Source organism: Bos indicus x Bos taurus, chromosome 20, assembly GCF_003369695.1.
Source record: "Bos indicus x Bos taurus breed Angus x Brahman F1 hybrid chromosome 20, Bos_hybrid_MaternalHap_v2.0, whole genome shotgun sequence".
Lineage (NCBI taxonomy): Eukaryota > Metazoa > Chordata > Mammalia > Artiodactyla > Bovidae > Bos > Bos indicus x Bos taurus.
This window is the reverse complement of record NC_040095.1, coordinates 35,210,727-35,234,853: the sequence shown is the minus strand read 5'-3', so window position 1 is coordinate 35,234,853 and position 24,127 is coordinate 35,210,727. Positions and strand designations below refer to the sequence as shown.

At 34.4% G+C, this 24,127-nt stretch overlaps 1 protein-coding gene across 5 annotated transcripts in view; it reads right to left on the bottom strand.

Annotated features, from left to right (window-relative positions):
- RICTOR (RPTOR independent companion of MTOR complex 2) overlaps positions 1 to 24,127 on the bottom strand; it is a 137,899-nt gene that overhangs the window by 53,189 nt on the left and 60,583 nt on the right. For 4 of the 5 annotated variants that reach the window (XM_027520538.1, XM_027520539.1, XM_027520540.1 and 1 more), the window contains exons 5-9: positions 23,517 to 23,648; positions 17,703 to 17,766; positions 11,637 to 11,763; positions 9,321 to 9,490; positions 4,704 to 4,771 (exon numbers count right to left, since the gene is read on the bottom strand). In XM_027520538.1, the coding sequence (XP_027376339.1) occupies positions 4,704 to 4,771; positions 9,321 to 9,490; positions 11,637 to 11,763; positions 17,703 to 17,766; positions 23,517 to 23,648 (561 nt within the window). The remainder of the gene's footprint in view (positions 1 to 4,703; positions 4,772 to 9,320; positions 9,491 to 11,636; positions 11,764 to 17,702; positions 17,767 to 23,516; positions 23,649 to 24,127) is intronic. The other variant, XM_027520542.1, reaches the window with a different exon arrangement.

Sequence of the window (24,127 nt, the reverse complement as noted above, 5' to 3'; positions counted from 1 at the left end):
TGATTATACAGTGGAAGTGAGAAATAGATTTAAGGGCCTAGATCTGATAGATAGAGTGCCTGATGAACTATGGAATGAGGTTCGTGACACTGTACAGGAGACAGGGATCAAGACCATTCCCATGGAAAAGAAATGCAAAAAAGCAAAATGGCTGTCTGGGGAGGCCTTACAAATAGCTGTGAAAAGAAGAGAAGCAAAAAGCAAAGGAAAAAGGAAAGATATAAACATCTGAATGCAGAGTTCCAAAGAATAGCAAGAAGAGATAAGAAAGCCTTCTTCAGCAATCAATGCAAAGAAATAGAGGAAAACAACAGAATGGGAAAGACTAGGGATCTCTTCAACAAAATCAGAGATACCAAAGGAACATTTCATGCAAAGATGGGCTCGATAAAGGACAGAAATGGTATGGACCTAACAGAAGCAGAAGATATTAAGAAGAGATGGCAAGAATACACAGAAGAACTGTACAAAAAAGATCTTCACGACCAAGATAATCACGATGGTGTGATCACTGACCTAGAGCCAGACATCCTGGAATGTGAAGTCAAGTGGGCCTTAGAAAGCATCACTACGAACAAAGCTACTGGAGGTGATAGAATTCCAGTTGAGCTATTCCAAATCCTGAAAGATCATTCTGTGAAAGTGCTGCACTCAATATGCCAGCAAATTGGGAAAACTCAGCAGTGGCCACAGGACTGGAAAAGGTCCGTTTTCATTCCAATCCCAAAGAAAGCCAATGCAAATGGATGCTCAAACTACCACACAATTGCACTCATCTCACACGCTAGTAAAGTAATGTTCAAAATTCTCCAAGCCAGGCTTGAGCAATATGTGAACCATGAACTTCCAGATGTTCAAGCTGGTTTTAGAAAAGGCAGAGGAAGCAGAGATCAAATTGCCAACATCCGCTGGATCATGGAAAAAGCAAGAGAGTTCCAGAAAAACATCTATTTCTGCTTTATTGACTATGCCAAAACCTTTGACTGTGTGGATCACAATAAACTGTGGAAAATTCTGAAGACATGGGAATACCAGACCACCCGATCTGCCTCTTGAGAAATTTGTATGCAGGTCAGGAAGCAACAGTTAGAACTGGACATGGAACAACAGTTCCAAATAGGAAAAGGAGTTCGTCAAGGCTGTATATTGTCACCCTGCTTATTTAACTTCTATGCAGAGTACATCACGAGAAACGCTGGGCTGGAAGAAACACAAACTGGAATCAAGATTGCCGGGAGAAATATCAATAACCTCAGATATGCAGATGACACCACCCTTATGGCAGAAAGTGAAGGAACTAAAAAGCCTCTTGATGAAAGTGAAAGTGGAGAGTTGGCTTAAGTTGGCTTAAGGCTCAACATTCAGAAAACGAAGATCATGGCATCCGGTCCCACCACTTCATGGAAAATAGATGGGGAAACACTGGAAACAATGTCAGACTTTATTTTTCTGGGCTCCAAAATCACTGCAGATGGTGACTGCAGCCATGAAATTAAAAGACGCTTACTCCTTGGAAGGAAGGTTATGACCAACCTAGATAGCATATTGAAAAGCAGAGACATTACTTTGCCAACAAAGGTTCGTCTAGTCAAGGCTATGGTTTTTCCAGTGGTCATGTATGGATGTGAGAGTTGGACTGTGAAGAAAGCTGAGCGCCGAAGAATTGATGCTTTTGAACTGTGGTGTTGGAGAAGACTCTTGAGAGTCCCTTGGACTGCAAGGAGTTCCAACCAGTCCATTCTGAAGGAGATCAGCCCTGGGATTTCTTTGGAAGGAATGATGCTAAAGCTGAAACTCCAGTACTTTGGCCGCCTCATGAGAAGAGTTGACTCATTGGAAAAGACTGATGCTGGGAGGGATTGGGGGCAGGAGGAGAAGGAGACGACAGAGGATGAGATGGCTGGATGGCATCACTGACTCGATGGACGTGAGTCTGAGTGAACTCCGGGAGTTGGTGATGGACAGGGAGGCCTGGCGTGCTGCGATTCATGGGGTTGCAAAGAGTCGGACACGACTGAGCGATTGATCTGATCTGACTCATTTACTTCTAAGTTCATTCAGGCTGTTGGCAGAATCCACTCTCTTGCTGTTGTATAAGTGAGGTTTTGGTTCTCTGTCAGTTGGGGCCTACTACCAGCTACTTTCTTCTTTTATAATTGGTATCCAATCATCTCACTTGTTTCTTTCTATGTAATAGTTTATGACAATCAATTAACCAATAGAACTATTTACATTGTTAAACACTGTTCATGTATGGCACATGGCCAGTTTTGCTTAATTAGCAATCATGTACTTTTATGTTACCTCAACCACCTCTACCCTGTCAACAGCCCATTTCTTTTCTGTGCCATATTTTTCACTTTTCTAATAAAGTTCTTAACAATTTGAGAATACAAAAATCTAGACAGTTGGTAAGGGAAAAAAAAAAAGACATAAATAGAGACCAATGAAAGAAAATCAAATTAAAGAATGGTAAATAAAAGTGGAACAAAATAGTTAAAAATATCCCCCCACATACAGACCAACCACACTGAGCTCTGCTATACTAATCAACATGAGACTGTAACAGAAACTATAATGGGGACATAGGGTGGTGGAAGAAATGAGAATTAGATAACTGTGTGACTAAACTTTTGGTGCTCCTTATCTTAAAAATGTTTGTGACACACTTGTATTGACTGCCTGGTAACCCATCCTCTAACCTATTCAATAAATTGGTAGCTTTATTGAAAAACAAAACAAAACAAACCCCATCAATTTCCTTATGCCCTAGCCATAATGTACCCATGCTACAGAAACTGCCCATACTCCAGAAACTTAAGGAAAGAAAAGTATTGAACCAAACAGGAAAGATAGGATTTTGGTGGAATATACTTCCCACCTAACCACACCTCTAAGTACCCTGGTTCATTTGTTACTTATCCTGGTAGGCAAAATTCTAAAAATGCCCCTGTCTTCTCAAGACTGTAGGTCTTAATGCCTGAATCCCTATGAATATGGTGTCACTGCCATGACTGTGATTATGTTTATATCATACAGCCCAACAGACCTTAAGATATGCAGATCATCTGGTAGGTTTGATCTGGAGAGCTTTCTCTAGCTGGAGGGAGAAGAGGAAGTCAGGGAGAGATTCAAAGCACAAAGATTCAAGGAATTTCTGTTGTGTTTGAAGATGGAGAGTGCCATGTGCCAAGACAAGAATGTGGCCTTTAGAAGCTGAGAGAAGGCCCCAGTTGACATCAAGAAAACAGGAACTTCAGTTGTACAAGAGTAAGGAATGAATTCTGCCAATAATCTGAGTGACCTTAGAGATAAATGGATTCTTCACTAACACCTCCAGGTAAGAACCATGCCAGACCTCTAACCTACTGAATTGTGAACTAATAAACTAATGCTATTTTAAACCATTATATTTATAATGGTTTGTCATGCTGCAATAGAAAATGGATACATTCTTCATCAGTAAGGAGAATGCCCAAGTGTCATAGGGAGCCAAGAAAGAAAGGGGCTGAAGAATCTCAATTCATAACTTGGCAAAAATAAAGTCTGAGAAGTCTTAACTAGAGAACAACTATTCTTAATTTCTTAGCTCAGGAAATGATGTCAGCACGCAATGCATCCACAGTGATGGAGGTATTTCAAGATATGAAACCGCTATTTTTAATTCTGGAGAAAAAATGAAAAACAACAAAAATATGCCCATTTACAATGTTCCCAAACTTAGTGGAGGAATTAAAAAAACATGTATATCTGCAATTCAACAAACCTACTATGCTACACCTGATAGCATATTTATTGGAACTGTGTCACTGGCAAAACTCCACAGATAGTGTATTATTTGACCTCTAAATCAATTTAAATATAATTATTCCAGCATTCCTAGTGAACACGTGCTTTTCTCTCCCAAAAGACTCTGAAAAATCATCCTACTTCATTTCTGGAAAATAATCTTTATCTCCTTTTATTTCCCTATTAACCTTACTCTCAAAATTCTACATGGCTTATCTTTCTGCATACTCAATTTAAGGCAGCTCTTCATTCTACTCATTATTATTTGATTCTTTTAGCATTTCAATGTAATTATGCTAAAAATATGTACAATGGTGCTGAAGAAGACTCTTGAGAGTCCCTTGGGCAGCAACATCAAACCAGTCAATCCTAAAGGAAATCAATCCTGAATATTCATTGGAAGGACTGATGCTGAAGCTGATGTTCCAATATTTCAGTCACCTAATGCGTAGAGCAGACTCATTGAAAAAGTCCCTGATGCTGGGAAAGACTGAGGGCAGGAGGAGAAGGGGGCAAAAGAGCATGAGATGGTTGGGTAGCATCACCAACTCAGCAGACATGATGAGTTTGAGCAAACTTCGGGAGACAGTGAAGGACAGGAAAGCCTGGCATGCTGCAGTCCATGGAGTCGCAAAGAGTCAGACCTGACTTAGTGACTGAACAACAACAAATGTACAGCAGAGAAATGATTAAAGGTCTAGGTTTCTACTGCCACCTACCTTAGATTATTAAGAAACTAATTCCCAGTCTTTAAATTTCCCAAAAGCTTAATTTTTTTAAGCCATAGTTAATTACAAGAGAACTACAATATAAGTCCATGAAATAGGAAATTTACTTAAACTAATTATGCTCTGGCTTGACATGCAAATCAGGCAAATCTAAAAATTTTAAACAGCAACACACATGGTACTCACTTTAGCTGTCCTTCAGCTGTATCTGGACTATGTCTGTAGTGAAAATCGGTATAGGGTGCTAAAATTCGCTAATAAAAGGAAAAAGCAAGAAAAAGAAAAGAGTCCTTATAAAATGCACTCTTCCTTTAACAAGCTAAAATTCATCCAACTTCTCTGTATCTTTAATAATCCCAACTAGAGCTTATTTGAAGAGCTTATTTCTTTAAACTCATCATCAAAGAATATATTTGAGTGATTTCTTTTAATGTACAGTTTTTGAACTTTTAAATTGACAGGTATTGTACCTATTAAACAGTGCACAAATCACAAATGTGAGGTTTGACAGATTTTTCTCAAACTAAACACACTCACTGTAACTAGCATCATCAAAGCCTCCTCCTTCTCCCGCCAAGATGACTACACAGATTTCTAACACTATGTTAGTGTTGCTTATTTTTGAACATTATTTAAATGTCTTTATTTTATAAATTCCATTCTTTTTGTTGCTAGTATAAAGAAATCTAAGTTATTTTTGTGTATTGTCCTTTGTATTTAGCAACCTTGGTAATAAACTCCTGTATTTCAGAACTTAAACTACTATAATTCATTTACCTAACCCCCCTGCTCTGCACTGACTACATTATTGTGGTCTGAATTTTAAAATACTTAAGACATTACAAATACTGCTTTTGGCAATGAGTAGTCTTTTATATTTAGTCATATGTGTACCTTTTTTTGCCACCCTTCATTCTTTCTTGCATTTCCTTGTCTCAGATCATTTTCGTTCTGACTAAGGAGCCCCTTATCGGAGAAGGAAATGGCAACCCACTCCAGTGTTCTCGCCTGGAGAATCCCAGGGACAGCGGAGCCTGGTGGGCTGCCGTCTATGGGGTTGCACAGAGTCGGACACAACTGAAGTGATGCAGCAGCAGCAGCAAGGAGTCCCTTTAACCTTCCTCTGTGTCAGTCTCATTTTTTAAATAACAATAAATGTTTATTATCTCACATAGCTTCTGTGAGTTAGGACTCCAGAAGAGTTTAACAGTGCAGTTATGACTCAGGGTCCATCATAACATCACAGTGAAAATATTGGTCAGGGCTACAGTCATCTCAAGGCTTGACTAAAGCTGTAGAATCTGCTTCAAGATGGTTCACTCACAACATGCAAATTGTTATCAACAAGGCTGAGTTCCTTCTCATGTGTGCCTCATTATAGGTTACATTACTGTCTTCATGACATAAAGGCAAGGAATCCAAGAAAGAATAGTGTTTCTTTAGATTTCCTTGGGTCTTTTTCTGTTAGTCTAAAAAATCTTTATTTTACCTTTGTTTTTGAAAAACGTTTTCTCTGGGGAGGTGGCATTATTTCTTTTGCACTCTAAAGATGCCACTCTACTGTCTTCTGGTTCTACTATTTCTGTTGGGAAATCGGCTGTCAGATTTGTTCCTTTGAAAGTAGTCTTTCTTTCTCAAGCTGATTTTAAGATTTTTAGTTATGTTGGTTTTCAACAATCTTACCATGATGTACCTACGAGTTGTTTTCTTTATATTATCTTGAGTTTTCTGAGCTTTATGAAGTTTCACCAGTTTTAAAAACAAAATCTTGACCACAGTTTCTTTGGATATTTGCTTCTGCTCATTCCCTCTCTCTTTTCCAAAGACAACAATTATGTTTTATCCCTTTTGTTCTGTTCATTTTCTTCCTATTACCCACCTGCAAATGCTTTGATTTTTGACTTCTCTTTCAGTTTACTAATGACACCTTCTTGTGCAAAATGAGTTTTTAATTTCATCTAGTTCAGAATTTCAGGTATTATATTTTTTGATACTAGCTCCATTTGACTTATATTTCATATTCCAATTAGATGGTAAAATTTTCCATTATTTTATCTATTTTCTTCTTTTTCTCCATTTTTCTTAATAAGTTAGTCATAGGTGTTTTAAAATCTTTTCCCTCTGGCTGCAATATCTGAATCACCTGTGGATATGAGTCTATGGAATTCCTTTTGAGTTTTCAATTACACAGTCATAACCTTTTACATGTATCCTTTTTCATTTCCATAGTCAAATTTTTGATTGAATGATGGACACTGTAAATTTGATTAAAGGTTCCAACTGATGTTATCTCCATTAGAGACCGTTCATCCTTTCTTCTGTAGTCAGGTCAATTCAAGGGAGTGATCAGCTTATTCTAATCACCGAGTTAAACTGAGACACCATTGCAATTTTGTTAAGATTTGAGTGTACCTTTGGTTTTCCTTTTTCTAAAGAATGGACCTCCAAAACTATAGAGATTTTAGCACACTTTTTTTTCTCTTCAGCAGTGAGAGACTGGGTATTTTTTCTACATACTTCGTAAGTTTTGAACTTAAATCTTTAAGTACTCATCCAGAATTGCTTCAGAATTTGGAACATGTTAAGAATAGGAAAAAGTTATCAAATTAAAGTGAAAATTTATAAAAATATAATTAATAAAAATGGGGACAAGATTCTCTTAACAGCAGACTCTAGGATGAAGATAACGATAAAGTAGAAGATAATACTTTGGCCACCTCACGCGAAGAGTTGACTCATTGGAAAAGACCCTGATGCTGGGAGGAATTGGGGGCAGGAGGAGAAGGGGATGACAGAGGATGAAAAGGCTGGATGGCATCACCGACTCGATGCACATGAGTTTGGGTGAACTCTGGGAGTTGGTGATGGACAGGGAGGCCTGGCATGCTGCAATTCAAGGGGTCACAAAGAGTTGGACACGACTGAGCGACTGAACTGAACTGAATGATAATGATTTAATATCCAAGGCAATCAGTATTTACTGAATATTAATTATGTGTCAAGTACTAACTAAAACATTTATGTAGATTAGAATGAATATATGTAAAACACTTGGAAATATTACCTAACTTATTATAAGCTTTACAAGAATGCTAGTTGTTATTACTATTACCATTATTATTATAGTATTTATTCTTCACAATAATTAAAGTAAAAACCATGACTTTTATTTTACCTAGTGAAAAATGGATCCAAAAGAGGCTAATAATGTGTCCCACATCATAAAGCTAGTAGGTTATAGAACAAAAAAATCAAAATCAGATCTGTAAGGCCTGAGCTCTCAATCACTATGCTACACCAGGGGAATCTTGTTAAAGAAAAAAAAACTAACATTTGTGAAAAAAACAAGAAAGAAGCCAAGCCATCTTTGGACTTAAAAAGTCCACCGTATTCTTTGAGGGTTTTTTCATATACACAAAGGCTCTGCTAATCCGCTGTACAATTTTATAGGTAAAAGAAAAAAAACAGGTCTATACACATCTTTCTTTATTGTGATCATCTCTCCAATCTTAAAGGCAGTTTCCCCACTTGATAAAGAAAACACTTAAAGCAAAATACACTGTGAAATATCAAAAATACCAGCTCATTCCCACTGGATGCCCATGAATAATGTATTTAAAATCATTTATTAAGGAGAAAGTTGTACTGAAATTTGTTAATAATACAAGCTAATGTCAATTTTATAATATCAAAATATTTCTAGTAGCCCTAATAAGACCAGAACTATAACATTTAAGAAAGTTTCATAAAATGATCTAAACAGGCAAAGTAGGGAAGAATAAATCTTTCATAATTTGCATAATTTCACACCCAAATACAAACATAGTAAGCTTACTCTGAATAATATCTGCAATGGACAACAATGTAATATTGAATATATTCACACAAATAAACTATAAGAATAGTCTGTGGGAATTCTCTGGTGGTTCAGAGGTTAGGACTCTGCACTCTATAGCCAAGGGCCCAGGTTCAATCTCTGGTCAGGGAACTAAGTATTCCACAAGCTACAAGACAAGGCCAAAAATGACAGGGGGAGAGAAAGAAAGAACACAGCTGGTGATAATTTTATTCCCAACTCTACTACACAGTTTATTATAGAAAAATAGCCTTACTATTTCAGACTAACTGAAAAAACAACACTGAGTTAGTAAAAACAGAAAAACAACAGTGTGTTTTTAAAAAGATATTTATTCTATTGTTTTCAATTCTATATGGCCATTAGTTGCCAACAAGTGCTCCCAAGTTCAGAAAATTTTAGCATGGTTTAATAAATAAATAGTACATAATTAGCAGGAGCTATTCCCATACAATTAACACACTGCAGTCCTTAAAAAGAAATTGTCTTCTTAAATAAACAGGTAAATGTCTGCTGCTGCTGCTGCTGCTGCTAACTCGCTTCAGTCGTGTCCGACTCTGTGCGACCCCATAGACGGCAGCCCACCAGGCTCTGCCATCCCTGGGATTCTCCAGGCAAGAACACTGGAGTGGGTTGCCATTTCCTTCTCCAGGTAAATGTCTATGAAACCTTAATTGTGCTCAAATTTGCTCAGTCAAGTTTTCACAGATAATAAAGAAACGAATAAACTTCACATGTTGATGAAATATTCTTGAGAATTCTTTCAATTCAATCCAAATTGAATGAGTGATAAAATATTGCTGGAATAAGCCAAACTTATTAATTTAGGTTTAATAATTAATGCTGTGCTGCATCTATTAACTTTAAAATTTCAAATAAAATTTCAAAGTAAGAGTATGTATTTAAAGTCATATTTTAAAATTACAAGAGAATATTAAAGATCCTACCTCTAATTCGACATCAGCTCGTACATACTGTCGGGTCTTTGGATGATTAAGAAGGTGCAAAATTGTAGTAATTAGAGCCTCATTTATTCGACTTAATTGGCAATCAATCACATTTTTCAAGATGGTGTTCAGTCCACCTCGAAGGGCAACCACCTCTGGATTCTGAAGTGCTAAAATAAAGAAGAAAAACTTAACATATTACATAGGGAATAATTAAAAAATAATCAGAAATCTGGGATTTTATTTTAAAACTGAGCTTTCTGACTGAAAAAACTTTCTACTATTCAGTAAAACATGGACAAAAAATTTTTTTCTTAGTGTCTTCTGAATTGTTTTTTCATATCCTTTGTCCATGTTTTACTGAAAAGTTTTTTCCTGTCAACTGCCAGGAGTTCTTTATATAGGGGAAAGATTAGCCCTTTATCTGTTTCAAATCTTTTAGCTGATTTCTAATTTAACTTTAGATTTTAAGCTCAGAAATTCCTCCCTTACTTCAAAGATCAGGCATTCTCTTTGTATGCACGCACACACACATGTGTGCTTTAACTGAATTCATGGTGAACATTTCAGTTTAAATCTCTCAGGAAATAGACTCTGGTTTAATATTGATAAACTCAATTTTTTTCAAGTGTTTATTCAATTATCCCAGCATGCTTTCTGAAGTTTTCTATGTGTAAGGGTAAGCCACTATTGACTCTTTTTCATTTTTTCTTTAATAACCTAGCTTAAGATTTTTTAAATACATGTGAAAAAAAAAAACCCTTCCCCTCCATTTATTATTTTTCAAAAATGTTCTCATAGTAGCATCTTAATTATTTCACTTTATGTAGGTATGTGTGTGTTTATATATTTAAAATGTTACTTTCATTTAAAAAATTGCTAAATTTACACATTTTTAATGCTCTCAATTTGATTACAGTATATGAGAATTATTTGTTCTTTGAAACAACATTTTAAGACAGAAGTGAATGAGTCTTTTTCGGAGGCAATTAATTCATCAAGTACTTCAATGGTTTGTGATCCATCATGTGTTCTGCTGTGGGTCAACTGGAAATTAAAATCTATTTGTTTCAATAAGATTTTCAATTATATAAAAAGTTCATCTCATACTTTTCAAAATTCCTATTACATTCTCTTCCTTATCCTATTAACCTTTTCTTTCTCTGACCTTTGCATTTTTCAAACAATCTGTGTATCTAAAACAATAGTGTCTATCATTTTCTTCCTCCATTTAACACAAATTAAATTATCTTGTTCACTAAGACTGAAAATTATTATTGTTTTCCTCTTGCTTATCTTAAAATTGACTTTTTTTCCTCCTTTTCTATTTCTTGGGTTCACTCACTATTTTCACTATGTTTTGCATAATTATAAAAGTATCTTCTAATGAAAAGTTAACTTGAGTATATGACTTTCCAGGAATTCCACTTATTGATAGGTAGTCAAATCTTCATGATTTTTAAAAATTTTCTTGATCAAATTTCTGACTTTCTCTTTAAACCAACAGGTATTGTGGACAGTACATTTTAGACTCTCAATGAAAGGCTTGGCTCTTCTGTTCCTTTAAATTTTGTTATTAATTTATTTATTTTATCTAGAGTGAATGTAACCTATACCATTTCAGTGGGGAAAAATATGATCTTCTCTTGTCATTTAAAATTATATTTAATTGGTTATAAGGGAGATTTAACTTTTAAACTTTAAAATACTTTGATTAGCCATGCATTTCTTTGAGAATTACTTATTTTTCCTACTGATCTGTATATAAATAAGTTCTTTACCTATCATATTTGTTATATTTATTTTTTCTTTGTTCTGGCATGGCATGTTTTCTTACCTCCTTATAATAAAATCTACAGCTGATGAAATGTTTCTTTCGATAATTCAAAACTCCCTTTCCTTAAAGTCAGAAAAAAGTCATCCATTTTTCTCCTCATATTTTCCACATTTAACTCTTTAATCCTGTATTTAGAATTCTTTTTTTAATACATAGGGAATTGTTTTTCATTCACATCAAGATACATAGTGTGGTTAACTAATGTCTGAGAATCACACTTTAAGAGATTCTATTCTAATTACTGGAATTTGGACAATTCCTTTATCTTAAATTTCATGATGAGTAACTTTTAAAATCTGTAGAATTTAAATGTCTCTTTGAAATAATCTGTTTAAACAGCAAGTCCACTACTTCCCTATCAGGAATGTCCTACTTTTTCATATTCTTATTTTTAACCAACACCTAAATAATTCACATTAAAAGTGTTATATATTCTTTCTAAAATACTGTATTTTTACTACTCAAAGAATAATTCTGACCTAGTTCACAGATAATGGCAATGCATGCTCGAACCATTCTGTCTCTTTCTTGAAGTCCATCATTTCCAACTGCTATTAATGAGTTGGCCACAGAGCTAGGAAACAAGGAAGCATTCACAGTAATCATCTGTAACGGAGAAATTAGAAAAAGAAATTATTTCCTAATACATTTTCAAAACCTATCTTGTTCAGACAGAGGTGTTTAAGACCACAAAATATTTTTAAGACCAAGGCATCAATTTTAATCTTCTGCTTCATATGAACATGTCAAAGGGCTAATACAACAGATATTTGATACAATAAATGTTTATCATTACCATGGAAAACAGTGTTGACTTTTTTCCCGTAATAGTCCAGACTATAAATTAGTTGACTAACAAGATATAATCTTTCAGAGACTCTAAATTCCTCCAGAATAGGAGCTTATTCTAGAGGATAAGAGGAGCTCTTGTTGTTTTTCAGTCGCTAAGTCTTGTCTGACTCTTTGTGACCCTATGAATTGCAACATGCCAGGCTCCCCATGAATAGAATGAAAAGGCAAAAAAAAAAAAGCTTAATTCTATTTTAAACAACGTTTCAGTAACCAGACAAACTAAACCAGTGGTGACAATAGCTGTCAACATACTTCTATATTATTACATTCCTGACCCTTTCTTCATATATAGTCACCACTCCATCCTAACAATTTACCTCATTAACCCAATTCTTTCCACTTTCAAACTCTGATTTGGGCCCTCATTCTTTCTTACTTTGACTGCAGTAAAATGAAACATAATAATCCCCCATCTCTAACTATCATTTGTTGCTATACTGAAAGCCAAAGTTTAATAATCCATAATCTATTTTTTTTTTAAGTCCTCATTTTCTTTCGGATTGTTGTGGTGACTGCTCTCAGCTCTTAGAGGCCACCCTTAGATCCCGGTCATGGGGAGCTCACTCATGATTATTTGCTATTTCAGAGTAGGCAGGAATCCCTCCATAGTCTATTTCTAATATTTCAAAAACTGTGCTGGAAACATTATACCCCTGGTGATAAAAACTTTTGTTGAATCTCACTTTAAATGAAAAGTTTAATTGGCAATAACATTTGGAATACTGAAAACAGATAACATATATCTTCCATTTGGAAAACAAGGAAAAATTATGTAGCTATTACTGTTTAATAAATAAAAGACTATTTGTTAGATGAAGTATTTCAAAATAACAGGTCCTTAGAGTGGGAGTAGATGAAAATGTTTTCTTCAGTTTGGGTGGTAATAAATATTGGGGATAATCAACCTTTCCTAGATATAACTATATTCAGAATTCTTCTGAAAAATAAGACTTGTATCATGACACAATTAGAGGATACAATATAACTTAATTGATATCCAGTTAGGTCCTTTAGAGATTCAAAGGAAAGATCTATGTTGGGTAGAGTACATGTAAATGTATGACAAGGTTCATATGAAAGTACAGAATACTGCTCCATGACATAAAATATATAAGTATCCAATAATTTTAAAATCTATAAAATCTTCCACATTTCCTTCTAAATAGTATCCTTCATTAATTAAAAATGGAGAAGAAAGGAGAAGAAAGGAAAAAGGTATAAGAAACTGATCTTTCTGGGTGAGAAAATTCTCATATCCTATGACTATTATTTGTATTTTAATACTTACTGATCTATTATTACACTTATAAGGACTATTAAGACATATGCAACATATTCTAAAAAGAGGTGGCCAACTGGCTTTCAGGGCCAAATCAAACATTAATAAACTGTCACCTTGGAAAATCAGTCCTCTCAATGCCTTAGTTTTCTCATTTGTAAATGAGGATGCATATGATCTGATGATTTCTAGAATTTCAAGTATTAAATTCTAATCTATGAATCTCAAGTGTAGTGCTATAAAATGGGTATCTGTAATTTAAAAGTTTTTACAGATGAAACCATTCTTATTTTCCAGGAAAAATATGTGCAAAGAAACTCTTAAATTCTGTGTAAATTGGAGGATGTTTTTCTTACAAATCAATGAGCAATCAGTGAGGGAAAAGTCATTCAATTTAAATCTGTTGAAATAAAAGTTTAATCATCTCTTGATAGAACAGATATATATATGCAACAAATATAAGATCCTAAGTATGTAATAAATTTGTAGAACTGTTATAAAAGAAATTACAGAAACACTGACTTTTCTAGATAAATAGATAGTGAAGTTGTTCAGTCATGTCTGACTCTTTGCGACCCCACGGACAGTAGCCAACCAGGCTCCTCTGTCCATGGGATTTTCCAGGCAAATATACTGGAGTGGGCTGCCATTTCTTTCTCCAAGGTATGTTCCCGAACCTGGGATGGAACCTGGGTCTCCCGCATTGCAGGCAGACACTTTACCATCTGAGCCACCAGAGAAGTCTACTTTTCTAGGGTAAATATTTAAAATTTCAGCTAAGACTGTAAGATGAATCTAATGTAGAAAGTGGTGGAAATGAAAAGAGTAGGACACAAGCAATGATCATAGCAGTGGTGAAAGGCAGCTTGTCTAAAGCTAATGGAATAATGAGATAGGTCATAGTAACTGGTTGGCCAAAAAGTGAGCTCTGAATGTCAAGAAAAGCAAGTTGTGCTTAATATCAAAAGGATTCATGAGCCAGTGCAGGTTTGGAAATTTGGAGAACTGGGTTTTTCACTCTGGTTTAACCAATATCCTGCTGTGTATCAAGGGCAAGTGATTCCTTTAACTCAATCCCTTTCAACTATTAAAAAAAAATGTGAGATATATTAAATTCATGAATGTTGAACATGAAAGTCGCTCAGTCGTGTCCGACTCTTTGCGACCCCATGGACTATACAGTCCATGGAATTCTCCAGGCCAGAAAACTGGAATGGGTAGCCTTTCCCTTCTCTAGGGGATCTTCCCACCCCAGGAATCAAACCCAGGTGTCCTGCACTGCAGGCAGATTCTTTACCAGCTGAGCCACAAGGGAAGCCCAGTAAATTTATACTGCATGAATAAAGAAATGATGTATGAATAATAGCCTAATTAGGCAGGAAGTAAGAGCTTCCCTCGTGGTTCAGTTGGTAAAGGATCCCCCTGCAATGCAGGAGACCTCCATCAATGCAGGAGACCTGGCTTTGATCCTTGGGTCAGGAAGATCCCTAGAGAAGGAAATGGTAACCCACTCCAGTATTCTTGCCTGCTGCTGCTGCTGCTAAGTCGCTTCAGTCGTGTCCGACTCTGTGCAACCCCATAGATGGCAGCCCACCAGACTCCCCCGTCCCTGGGATTCTCCAGGCAAGAACACTGGAGTGAGTTGCCATTTCCTTCTCCAATAGTATTCTTGCCTGGGAAATCCCCATGGACAGAGTCACCTGGCAGAGTACAGTCCATGGATTCACAAGAGTCAGATAGGACTTAGCAACTAACCCACCACCAAGAAGAATTTAAATTGGATAAAGAGTAGCAAGGGCTGCTCAGTGGGAAAATAATAATAGAAAATGAGAGCGGTAAGAATCAGGAAGGATTACCTGGATTAGAGAGAGAGAAAAAAAAATTAAACCCATTGAAAAAAACAAGCAAACAAAAAAATTCCCTAAAAGAATGAAACAGGTGAAAAAGAATAAAAAGTAACATGAGTATTCTGAATTATTCATAAAGCAAGTTATCCAAAAGCAACAGGTGTTTTTGCTTTTCCTTTAAAATATAAAAGATTAATTGTTGGTTAGTCACTAAATCATGTCTGACTCTCTGTGACCCCATGGACTGTAGCCTGACAGGTTCCTCTGTCCATGGGATTTCCCAGGCAAGAATACTGGGGTGGGTTGTCATTTCCTTCTCCAGGGATCTTCCTGACCCGAGGACTGAACGCAAGTCTCTGGCACTGGCAAGCAGATTCTTTACCACTAAGCCACCTGGGAAGCTCTATAAAACATTAATACTTTCATTGAAAATTTAAAAACTGTTCTAAATGCATACAAAAAACCCACAGTTGACCTAGCAATTATATTATTAACATTAATTTCTACTAACTCAGTTGTCAAGATGTTGCTGCAAAAAAGAAATACATGCTTTGATTGTTAAAAAGTATTAGTGAAATTATAGTTCCTCTGGCCATTAGAGGCCACTGTTGATTCACAAGCATGCTTTCCCTTTTAAACTAACTGCTTTTAGCTAAACCTAGGAGCCCTACGACACAACTCTTGATTTGAGCCTGTTTTTACCACCAGGTACAAGCAATTTTCTTGCCCTTGGATCCACAAATGATACCTGCCTCAAATTACTCTGTTCTTTAAAAGATAACAAAATTATATTTTTGTTATGGCATTACTAAATTGCTTCAAGGGTCTGCTTATTTTTATTGGGCTACTTACAAATTAAATGGTAACTTACATAAAACATTGAACAAAACTGAAAGAAAATATTTAGTGTATTCACTAAAGAATTCAAAGAAGAATTCAAAGAAGCTGAATTGAATCCATTTGGGTTTGTTTTTCCACCTGAATGCTATTTCTAAGGCAGCAACTCTCAAATTGTGGTACAGAAAACTGACAGTCCCTAGAATATTTTCAGAGATTTTGCAAAGTCAAAACTATTTTCATAGTAATTCAAAGATATTATTTGTCTTTTTTACTCTCACAAGTACATATGGAATTTTTCCAGAGGCTTCAATGCATGTGAAATCACAAGAGATTGGACATAGAAGCAAATATGACAATCCAGCTATCTTCTATCAGGACAAACACTACAGAAATTTGTATAAATCTAAAATAATGCCACTCTAGTCATAAATTTTCTTTTTGAAAAAGTTATTTTTATAAAAATGTTATTTTTGTTTACTTATAATGAATTTTTAATATGTTAATATATCTTTAAATTTCTCACTTTAAATTCCTAGTAAGTAAATACTGACATATATATAACTCAAATAACCAAAGAGTTATTTCTAGGTTTTTCAGAAACATATTTTGTTTTTTTATCTTGAATTCTCAAAATTACTGCAGTAGGAAAGATTGTATGAGTAAGGAAACATAAATCTAATTTTTAAATTTAAATATGAAGAGTCAAATCATGATGCCCACATAGCGATTTTTACCCTATAACAAATCTATCTCCAATATCACTCTTAACTAGAACTACAAGTTTCTTTGAAGACAATTCATCCATTTGCTTCTTCCTTACTATGCTCACTTGTGGGTACTATTACTAACCATAAGCTGGACAACTGGAAGGAAAAGGAAAGAGGGGGTCAAGTTAATGCACAAACTCAACATTCTGCAATTATGGAACATGTGCTGAATTCAAAAGTAGGGAAAGAGGAGAAGAGCTAAAAAATGTTAACTGCTAATTTTAGATATTTTTACATTAAAACAAACATATACTGCGTGAGTCTTACAAATTTTTAAGATGAAACATGATACTTCAGAATGAAAGATGATAAAATTCTTACATGAGCCATACCCTAACCAAATTAACTCTCAATTCAGTCTATTCCTCTGCCATTAGGGCATCACATTAACAATTTAAAGAAAAACTCTTGGAAAGCCTATCATTAGAAGCATTATGGATTATCCTCAACATCTTCTTTTGCAGAGTTTAGATTTTGACCTTTTATTCTGTACAATGGCCTGAATTGTTTATTGCAACTGTCTACTGATGTATCCAAATTCATCTTCAAAACAACCAGCTGGTGACCTTTGACATTCATTTAAACAGAATTAACCCCAAGTATATAATTAAGACAAAATGGGGGTGCCACACAAGTAATCCTCTTTCTCCAATAATATATCAAAGCAGTAATTTCTTTATATGTCTAATAAAGGAAGAAATATTCTTTACAATGGAGATTTTATTAAAAATACTGTCCCAGCTATACCCAATCACATAGAATAATTACACAAAATATCTATGCTTACCTTGAAGTTTAATGGACCTACTTAATGCCTATCATTTCAACAAAATAAAAATGTTTAACGAGAATTCAGTCTTTAAATTTTAATAGATTTCACAAGACAGTCTAAATCTGAAACTGTAAAATGCATAACATGAAAGCCATAAATCTGCTTTTACTCTCAGACATGGAGCTTACCTTTCTGACTAATCGAAGTGCTTGTGTCCTCTCTACCTCGTTGCTCTGCTGTATGTCAATGCACCTAAAGAATATAAAAATATTTAATTATTGATAAAAATCTTATTAAACAAATTTTTGTATAATACCATGATCAGACAGACGGATGTTCATGTCAATACAGTATTTTTAAATGTTAATATATGTAATTTTTCAGTACCAGCAGATATTTAATATTTCCAGTTATAAATACTTATTATAAATCAAAACTATTTCATTTAAAACTCCAAGAAAGAATATAGGAAGTAATTTACAGAATTACATACACCTATATGGAAATAATAAACTATTTATAAAGCAAAATATCAGAAATCTACTGAAAAAGATATTCACCTATCTTTGATAAAAGTTCACAGATATTTTTAAAAAATTGTGAAGGAAAAGCATTTCAAGCCTAGTTTTAGTTTAATTGTGATTTTAACCACAGCCTAAATTTTGCATGACTATGTTAAAAGTCTTACATTAGTCATAATAACTCTATTTTACTAAAATATAATTTGAAATGTGAATGTACTTCAAAAATTAATGCTCAAATATGACTTAACTGACATTTCTCTGTAAAGTTCATTATTCAATTTCTAAAGAGCTTTGGTTTATGTGGCAGAATAATTCATTCTTACTTATGTTTAGACAGTTCACTATTCTAATCAATATTTTACCTATTGATAAATAGATAACTTGCTATTCAAAAAGCATTTCTAAAAAAAAAATAAAAAAAAAACCAAAAAGCATTTCTGCTATCTGAATATAATTAATCTAAAACAATTTTATCAAAAAGTAAATAGACACAGGATTCTATTTCTGGCCACAAAAGATCTGAACAATCCTCCTGCCAATGATAACTATAAAGGTTAAATATGTTACTTTATAAAGCAACTGTGAAAAGGCAATGGATAATAATCCCTGGAAAAAAGCGCAAGCTCCATATTCACTCGGGTTTTGTATCTGGGGACACCTGTCAATTTCCAGTTTTAAGTGAATAGAGTCCTAAAACAAAAACAAAAATCTTGCTGTACTGTGTAGAGAGACTGAACTGGCACAGCCAAAGTGGCTGAGACTTGAGGGGGAAAAAAATCTCAGAGAAACGAAAATAGAAGAGTAAGCAAGAATCTGCATGCAATCTTCTTTCCAAGACATTTGCCTATTTCTATGTTGTGCAAATGCAGGGTTAAAGTCCAAAAAACCAAGCAAAAAGCTACAGCTGAGCAGCCAGATAACTGAGTAGAAATTTTAGCAGGTATATAATACTGTAAGAAACACGTTAGGGCTTGAGGCTGATCAAGATGAAGCGGTTCTGCTAAACATTCACATTTTCACTTCAGATTCTCAATAGACACTTCCTAGCCAAGGCAAGGGAAAAAACAAATTTTAACAGAATCAGTGTAATAAATCAACACTCCAGAATAAAGCATAAGTCTACAAATAACATGATCCAAGAGCCAAAAATTTTTAATATACAATGTTCACATCCTATCACGTAATAATATGAAATATGCTTTAAGACAAAAAAAAAAAAAAAAAGAGGTCAAGTAGCCAAAATCCAAGAAAATGACAACAGAAACAAAACTCAAGTGATTCACATATTGGAACTGTTGTAAGAGATCTATAAATAACTATGACTATTATGTCCAAGAAAATAAATAAAGCAGAGATCTAGAATGTTTAAGTAATATATAAATCACAAAAATACAGTAACTGAAATTCAAAATTCAAGAGACTGATTTACTAGCACAATGGAAGAAAAAAAAAAAAAACAACAGATTAGTAGAAAGCACAAAGGTTAACACCACCAAATACGAAAATAATGTTACAGTAAGGGCATCACAGACATGTGGCACAGTGTAAAGATTCAACACTGTATAGCTGGAGTATCAGGGGATAGGAAAGAAAAGTAACAGACAAGTCTTTAAAGTAGCCAAAGGAGAAAAAGACATTACCACTTACAAGAAGCAACAAGAGAAACTACTTACTTAGAAACAAAATCCAGAACACAGTAACTTAAAGCACTGAAAAACAGTAACTGATCAAAAAAAATAGCCTTCAAGTGGGAAGGTAAATAGAGGATTTACAGACATAATATGAAAGATTTCAACTCCAGTATACCTATACTACAAGAAAACAGTAATGGGAATTCAAGACAGTGACCCAAGATAGAAGTGTAGAAATGCAAGAAGGAAGAATATTGGAATGAGTAAATAACATAGGTAAAGATCAAGAGTTCCAATTTAATACAATTAACAGGACTATCCTGTGGGTTTACAAATATATATAGAAATAAAAATGTAACATGACAAAAGACAAGAGGGGAGGTAATATGGTCAAACTGTAAGAGGTTCTGGCTGTAATAAAAGTGGCAAACCTTAATATACCAAGGATAAATGTAATCTCTAGGGTAACTGCTAAAGAAGAAAAGGCTTTAAAGCCAATACATTAATAGACGAGGGGAAAAAAAATCTTGATTTTTTCCCAAAGAAGCAAAAAAGGACACATGGAAGACCAAAAAATAAATGTGGCAAGCAGAATATGAACAACAAGATAGCAAAGACAAGTATATATGAAAAACAATAGCAAGATGACAAATTCATAAACATATATATATATATAATTACATTAGATAAAGCCCATAGACGCTGCATATAAAAATCACTAGACATAGTCTAAATACACCAATCAAAAGACAAAAATGGTCAAACTAGATTTTTAAAAAATATGTATGATGTTAACAGGAGAGAAACTTAAATTTTTAAGAAAAAGAAAAATAAAGTGAAAGGACAAAAAAGGATATATTGTGCAAATCCTAAATAAAAGAAATAGAAAGTCAGTATAGCTATCTTAGTATCAGATAACAAGAACACTCATAAAAGAAGTATTACTAGAAATAGACACATTTTTCTAAGTATAAAACAATTAGCCCAATGAGAAATTCTAAATATGAATGCAATAACAAAGCTTCAAAATATATAAAGAACTGACAGAGGAAGTAGAAAATGTGAATAGTATTATGCCAGTAAAGAAACAAACAAAAAAACTGACTTTATAATATTAAAACTGCCTTAAAAAAAAAAAAACACAGGCCCAGAAAGATCCACTGGTGAATTCTACTGATCATGTAAGGTAAAAAACAGTATATTAGATGAGTTTTTATAAAAATTCTTCCAGAGAATATAAAGAGAGAAATATTTCAAAAGTTGTTTTATAAACATACTCTTGATACCAAGATCAAACAAGATCAGAAAAATGGAAAAAATAGGCCAATACCTCTCATAAGCATAATTGCAAACATTTTTCCACAAACTATTAGCAAATCAAGTACAATTAAAAATAAAATAAAAAGACATAATGAGCAAATGGTGTTTACCTCAGGAATACAAACAAGAAACATAAAGAAATCCACTAAAAATCTACAAAAAGTATCATAAACAATGGCAAAAGCCGAACAATTTCAACGAGTTCAGGAGCAAAACAGTTATCCAACTACCATTTCTAGTCAGTGCAATATTCTAACCAGAGCAATAAGGAGGAAAAGAAAAACGTAAGAATTGGAAAGAAAGAAAGAAAATGGTCATCAATTGCAACTAATACTAATGTACATAGAAACTCTAATAAAATAAACTTAAAAACAATTAAAATTAAAAAATGAATTTAGCAAGATCACTGAGATAAGAATATACAAAAAGAAAACCCTACAATTATTTTTCTATATGTTAGCAGAAAGAACTATGAAAAAAAAATTTAAATTACATTAACACTATCATGTAATAAATGCCTTGCTGCTGCTACTGCTGCTGCTAAGTCGCTTCAGTCGTGTCCGACTCTGTGCGACCCCACAGACGGCAGCCCACCAGGCTCCCCCCGTCCCTGGAATTCTCCAGGCAAGAATTCTGGAGTGGGTTGCCATTTCGTCCTCCAACGCATGAAAGTGAAAAGTGAAAGTGAAGTCGCTTAGTCATGTCCGACTCTTAGCGACCCCATGGACTGCAGCCCACCAGGCTCCTCCGTCCATGGGATTTTCCAGGCAAGAGTACTGGAATAGGGTGCCATTGCCTTCTCCGAATAAATGCCTTAGGATAAACCTAACAAATATGTGCAAGACCTCTGCTAGAAAACTACAAAATGGTGAGAGAATTTAAAGTTCCAAATAAATAAACTGAGAAGATTTGCTATTAAAATGTTAATTCACCCCAAATTAATCCAGAGCTTCAATGCAATTACTATTAGTACCTAGGAAAGTCTGATGGAAATGGACAAGTTGATTCTAAAATTCATGTGGAAATACAGAACTGAAAATAACCCAGAAACTTCTTTACTTAAGGAGGACTTAACACTAACAAATAACTTACTGTCAAGCTACAGACACTTAAAACTGGTAGAAAACAGAGCTAGAACAGACAAACAGGCCAAATAAAGAATATAGGGAAAGCAAAAATAGATCCATACTTATCAATTACCTGACTTACAACAAAAATGAAACTAATTTAGAACACAAAAGGAAAATCTTTTCACTAAATGCCTCTAATATTTATTGGATATTGATAAAAATGAATCATGACCTGACAATTATTTCAACATATAAGGAATAAACCCTTCAGAAGAGATCAAAGAGACCTCTCTTCCAAAGACCAAACTCATTAACCATAAAATAAAAGACTGCTATATTGGATTTTATTAATTAAGAAGAGTAAGAAGACAAAGTAAACTGACTAGGAGAGGACATTCTCAATTAGTATACTCTAAAGGAATCATATCCAGAAGACATCAAGAACTCCTACACAAAAAGATAAGACAATCCAATTTACAAATGAGCAAAAAACAAATAGGATATACAGTCAACAGGCAAATGAAAGGGACATGGAAATTAAAAGCACAATGAAACTCACAATGAAAACCATAGCAAAAAAGGTATAATTAGAAACTGAAAATAGTAAATGCTGGTAAGAATATGGAGAGACTGGAACACGAAAGTATTTCTGATAGGAATGGAAATCAGTACAACCACTTTGGAAAACTGCACGGCAGTGAAAGTGAAGTTGCTCAGTCATGTCCGACTCTTTGCAACCCCATGGACTGTAGCCTACCAGGCTCCTCCATCCATGGGATTTTCCAGGCAACAGTACTGGAGTGGAGTGCCACTGCCTTCTCCAGAGGATCTTCCTGACCCAGGGAGCGAACCAGGTTTCCCACTTTGTAGGCAGATGCTTTACTGTCTGAGCTACCACGGAACTTATTACTTAAGTTAAATATACATAAAAATTTATCACCCAGCAATTCCACTCCTACATATGTACCTAAAAGAAATGAGCACACAATATCCACCAACAACTTGTGCAATAAAGTTCAGGTCAACTTTATTCAAAATAGTCAAACACTGAAAACAACCAAGAAAAAAAAAATCAACAGAATCAATTATACTCTATTTATAACATGAAATACTACATGGAATTTTTTTTTTAATCAACGTGGATAAATCTCACAGATAACATTAAGGAAAGAAAAGCGTAATATATACTTCCAATATGATACTCAAAAATAAGAAAATCTAGTCTAAAATGAGAACAGTCAGAGCCATGTTTACTACTGATTGGGGGACATAAGAGAACTTGATTGGGATACTGAAAATGTTCCATATCTTATTTGGGATAATAGGGTACTTGGTTGTATCTACCTGTAAAAATTACAGGTTTTACACTAAAAATCTCTATACTTTATGATAGGTATGCTAAAACTTAATATATGATTTTAAAAATATATAAAAACAGAGGGCTCTAAGAAAATTACCTAGCTATTAAATAGTCCACTTTCAATTTTAGCACCTTCTGCAGAATACTGGAGTCTTGGATGAGATACCGAAGAGCTCGAAGCCCTGCTGCCCGCACTTCTTTTGCTTCATTCAATAAAGCTAACCGCAAGCTATATGAAAACAAAAAGTCATGCTACATGAGTTTCAAATACACACAAAATTGTGGTATCAAATACCTCAGCTGAAATAAGCAAAGATACTCACCATTTTAAACATATAAAAATTATTCACTGTAAGCCATGGTACTTCACTAATGTTGTTTTTTAATTTGTGCCTCTTTGGTATATCCCTACCTTCTGTACTTTATAAAAACAAAGGGAAATTATACATGCCTTTTTAAGGCTGTATCACATATGCCTCTACAATCTATCACTCTCCATTCACCTACCTGTTTCACTGCTTTCAAAGAATCACTGGTTTAAGCCAATAAATAAAAATGCTTTATAATGACAGTAGGAAGAGACTATTTATACCAATTTTAATTCCTAAGCATACCAAAAAGATGGTTTTCTTGGTAGGCTTGAGCAAATCAGGTTTGCCATAAGCACATGTTGTCTTAGGTGAAATGTAGAGATTTATACAGGTTCTT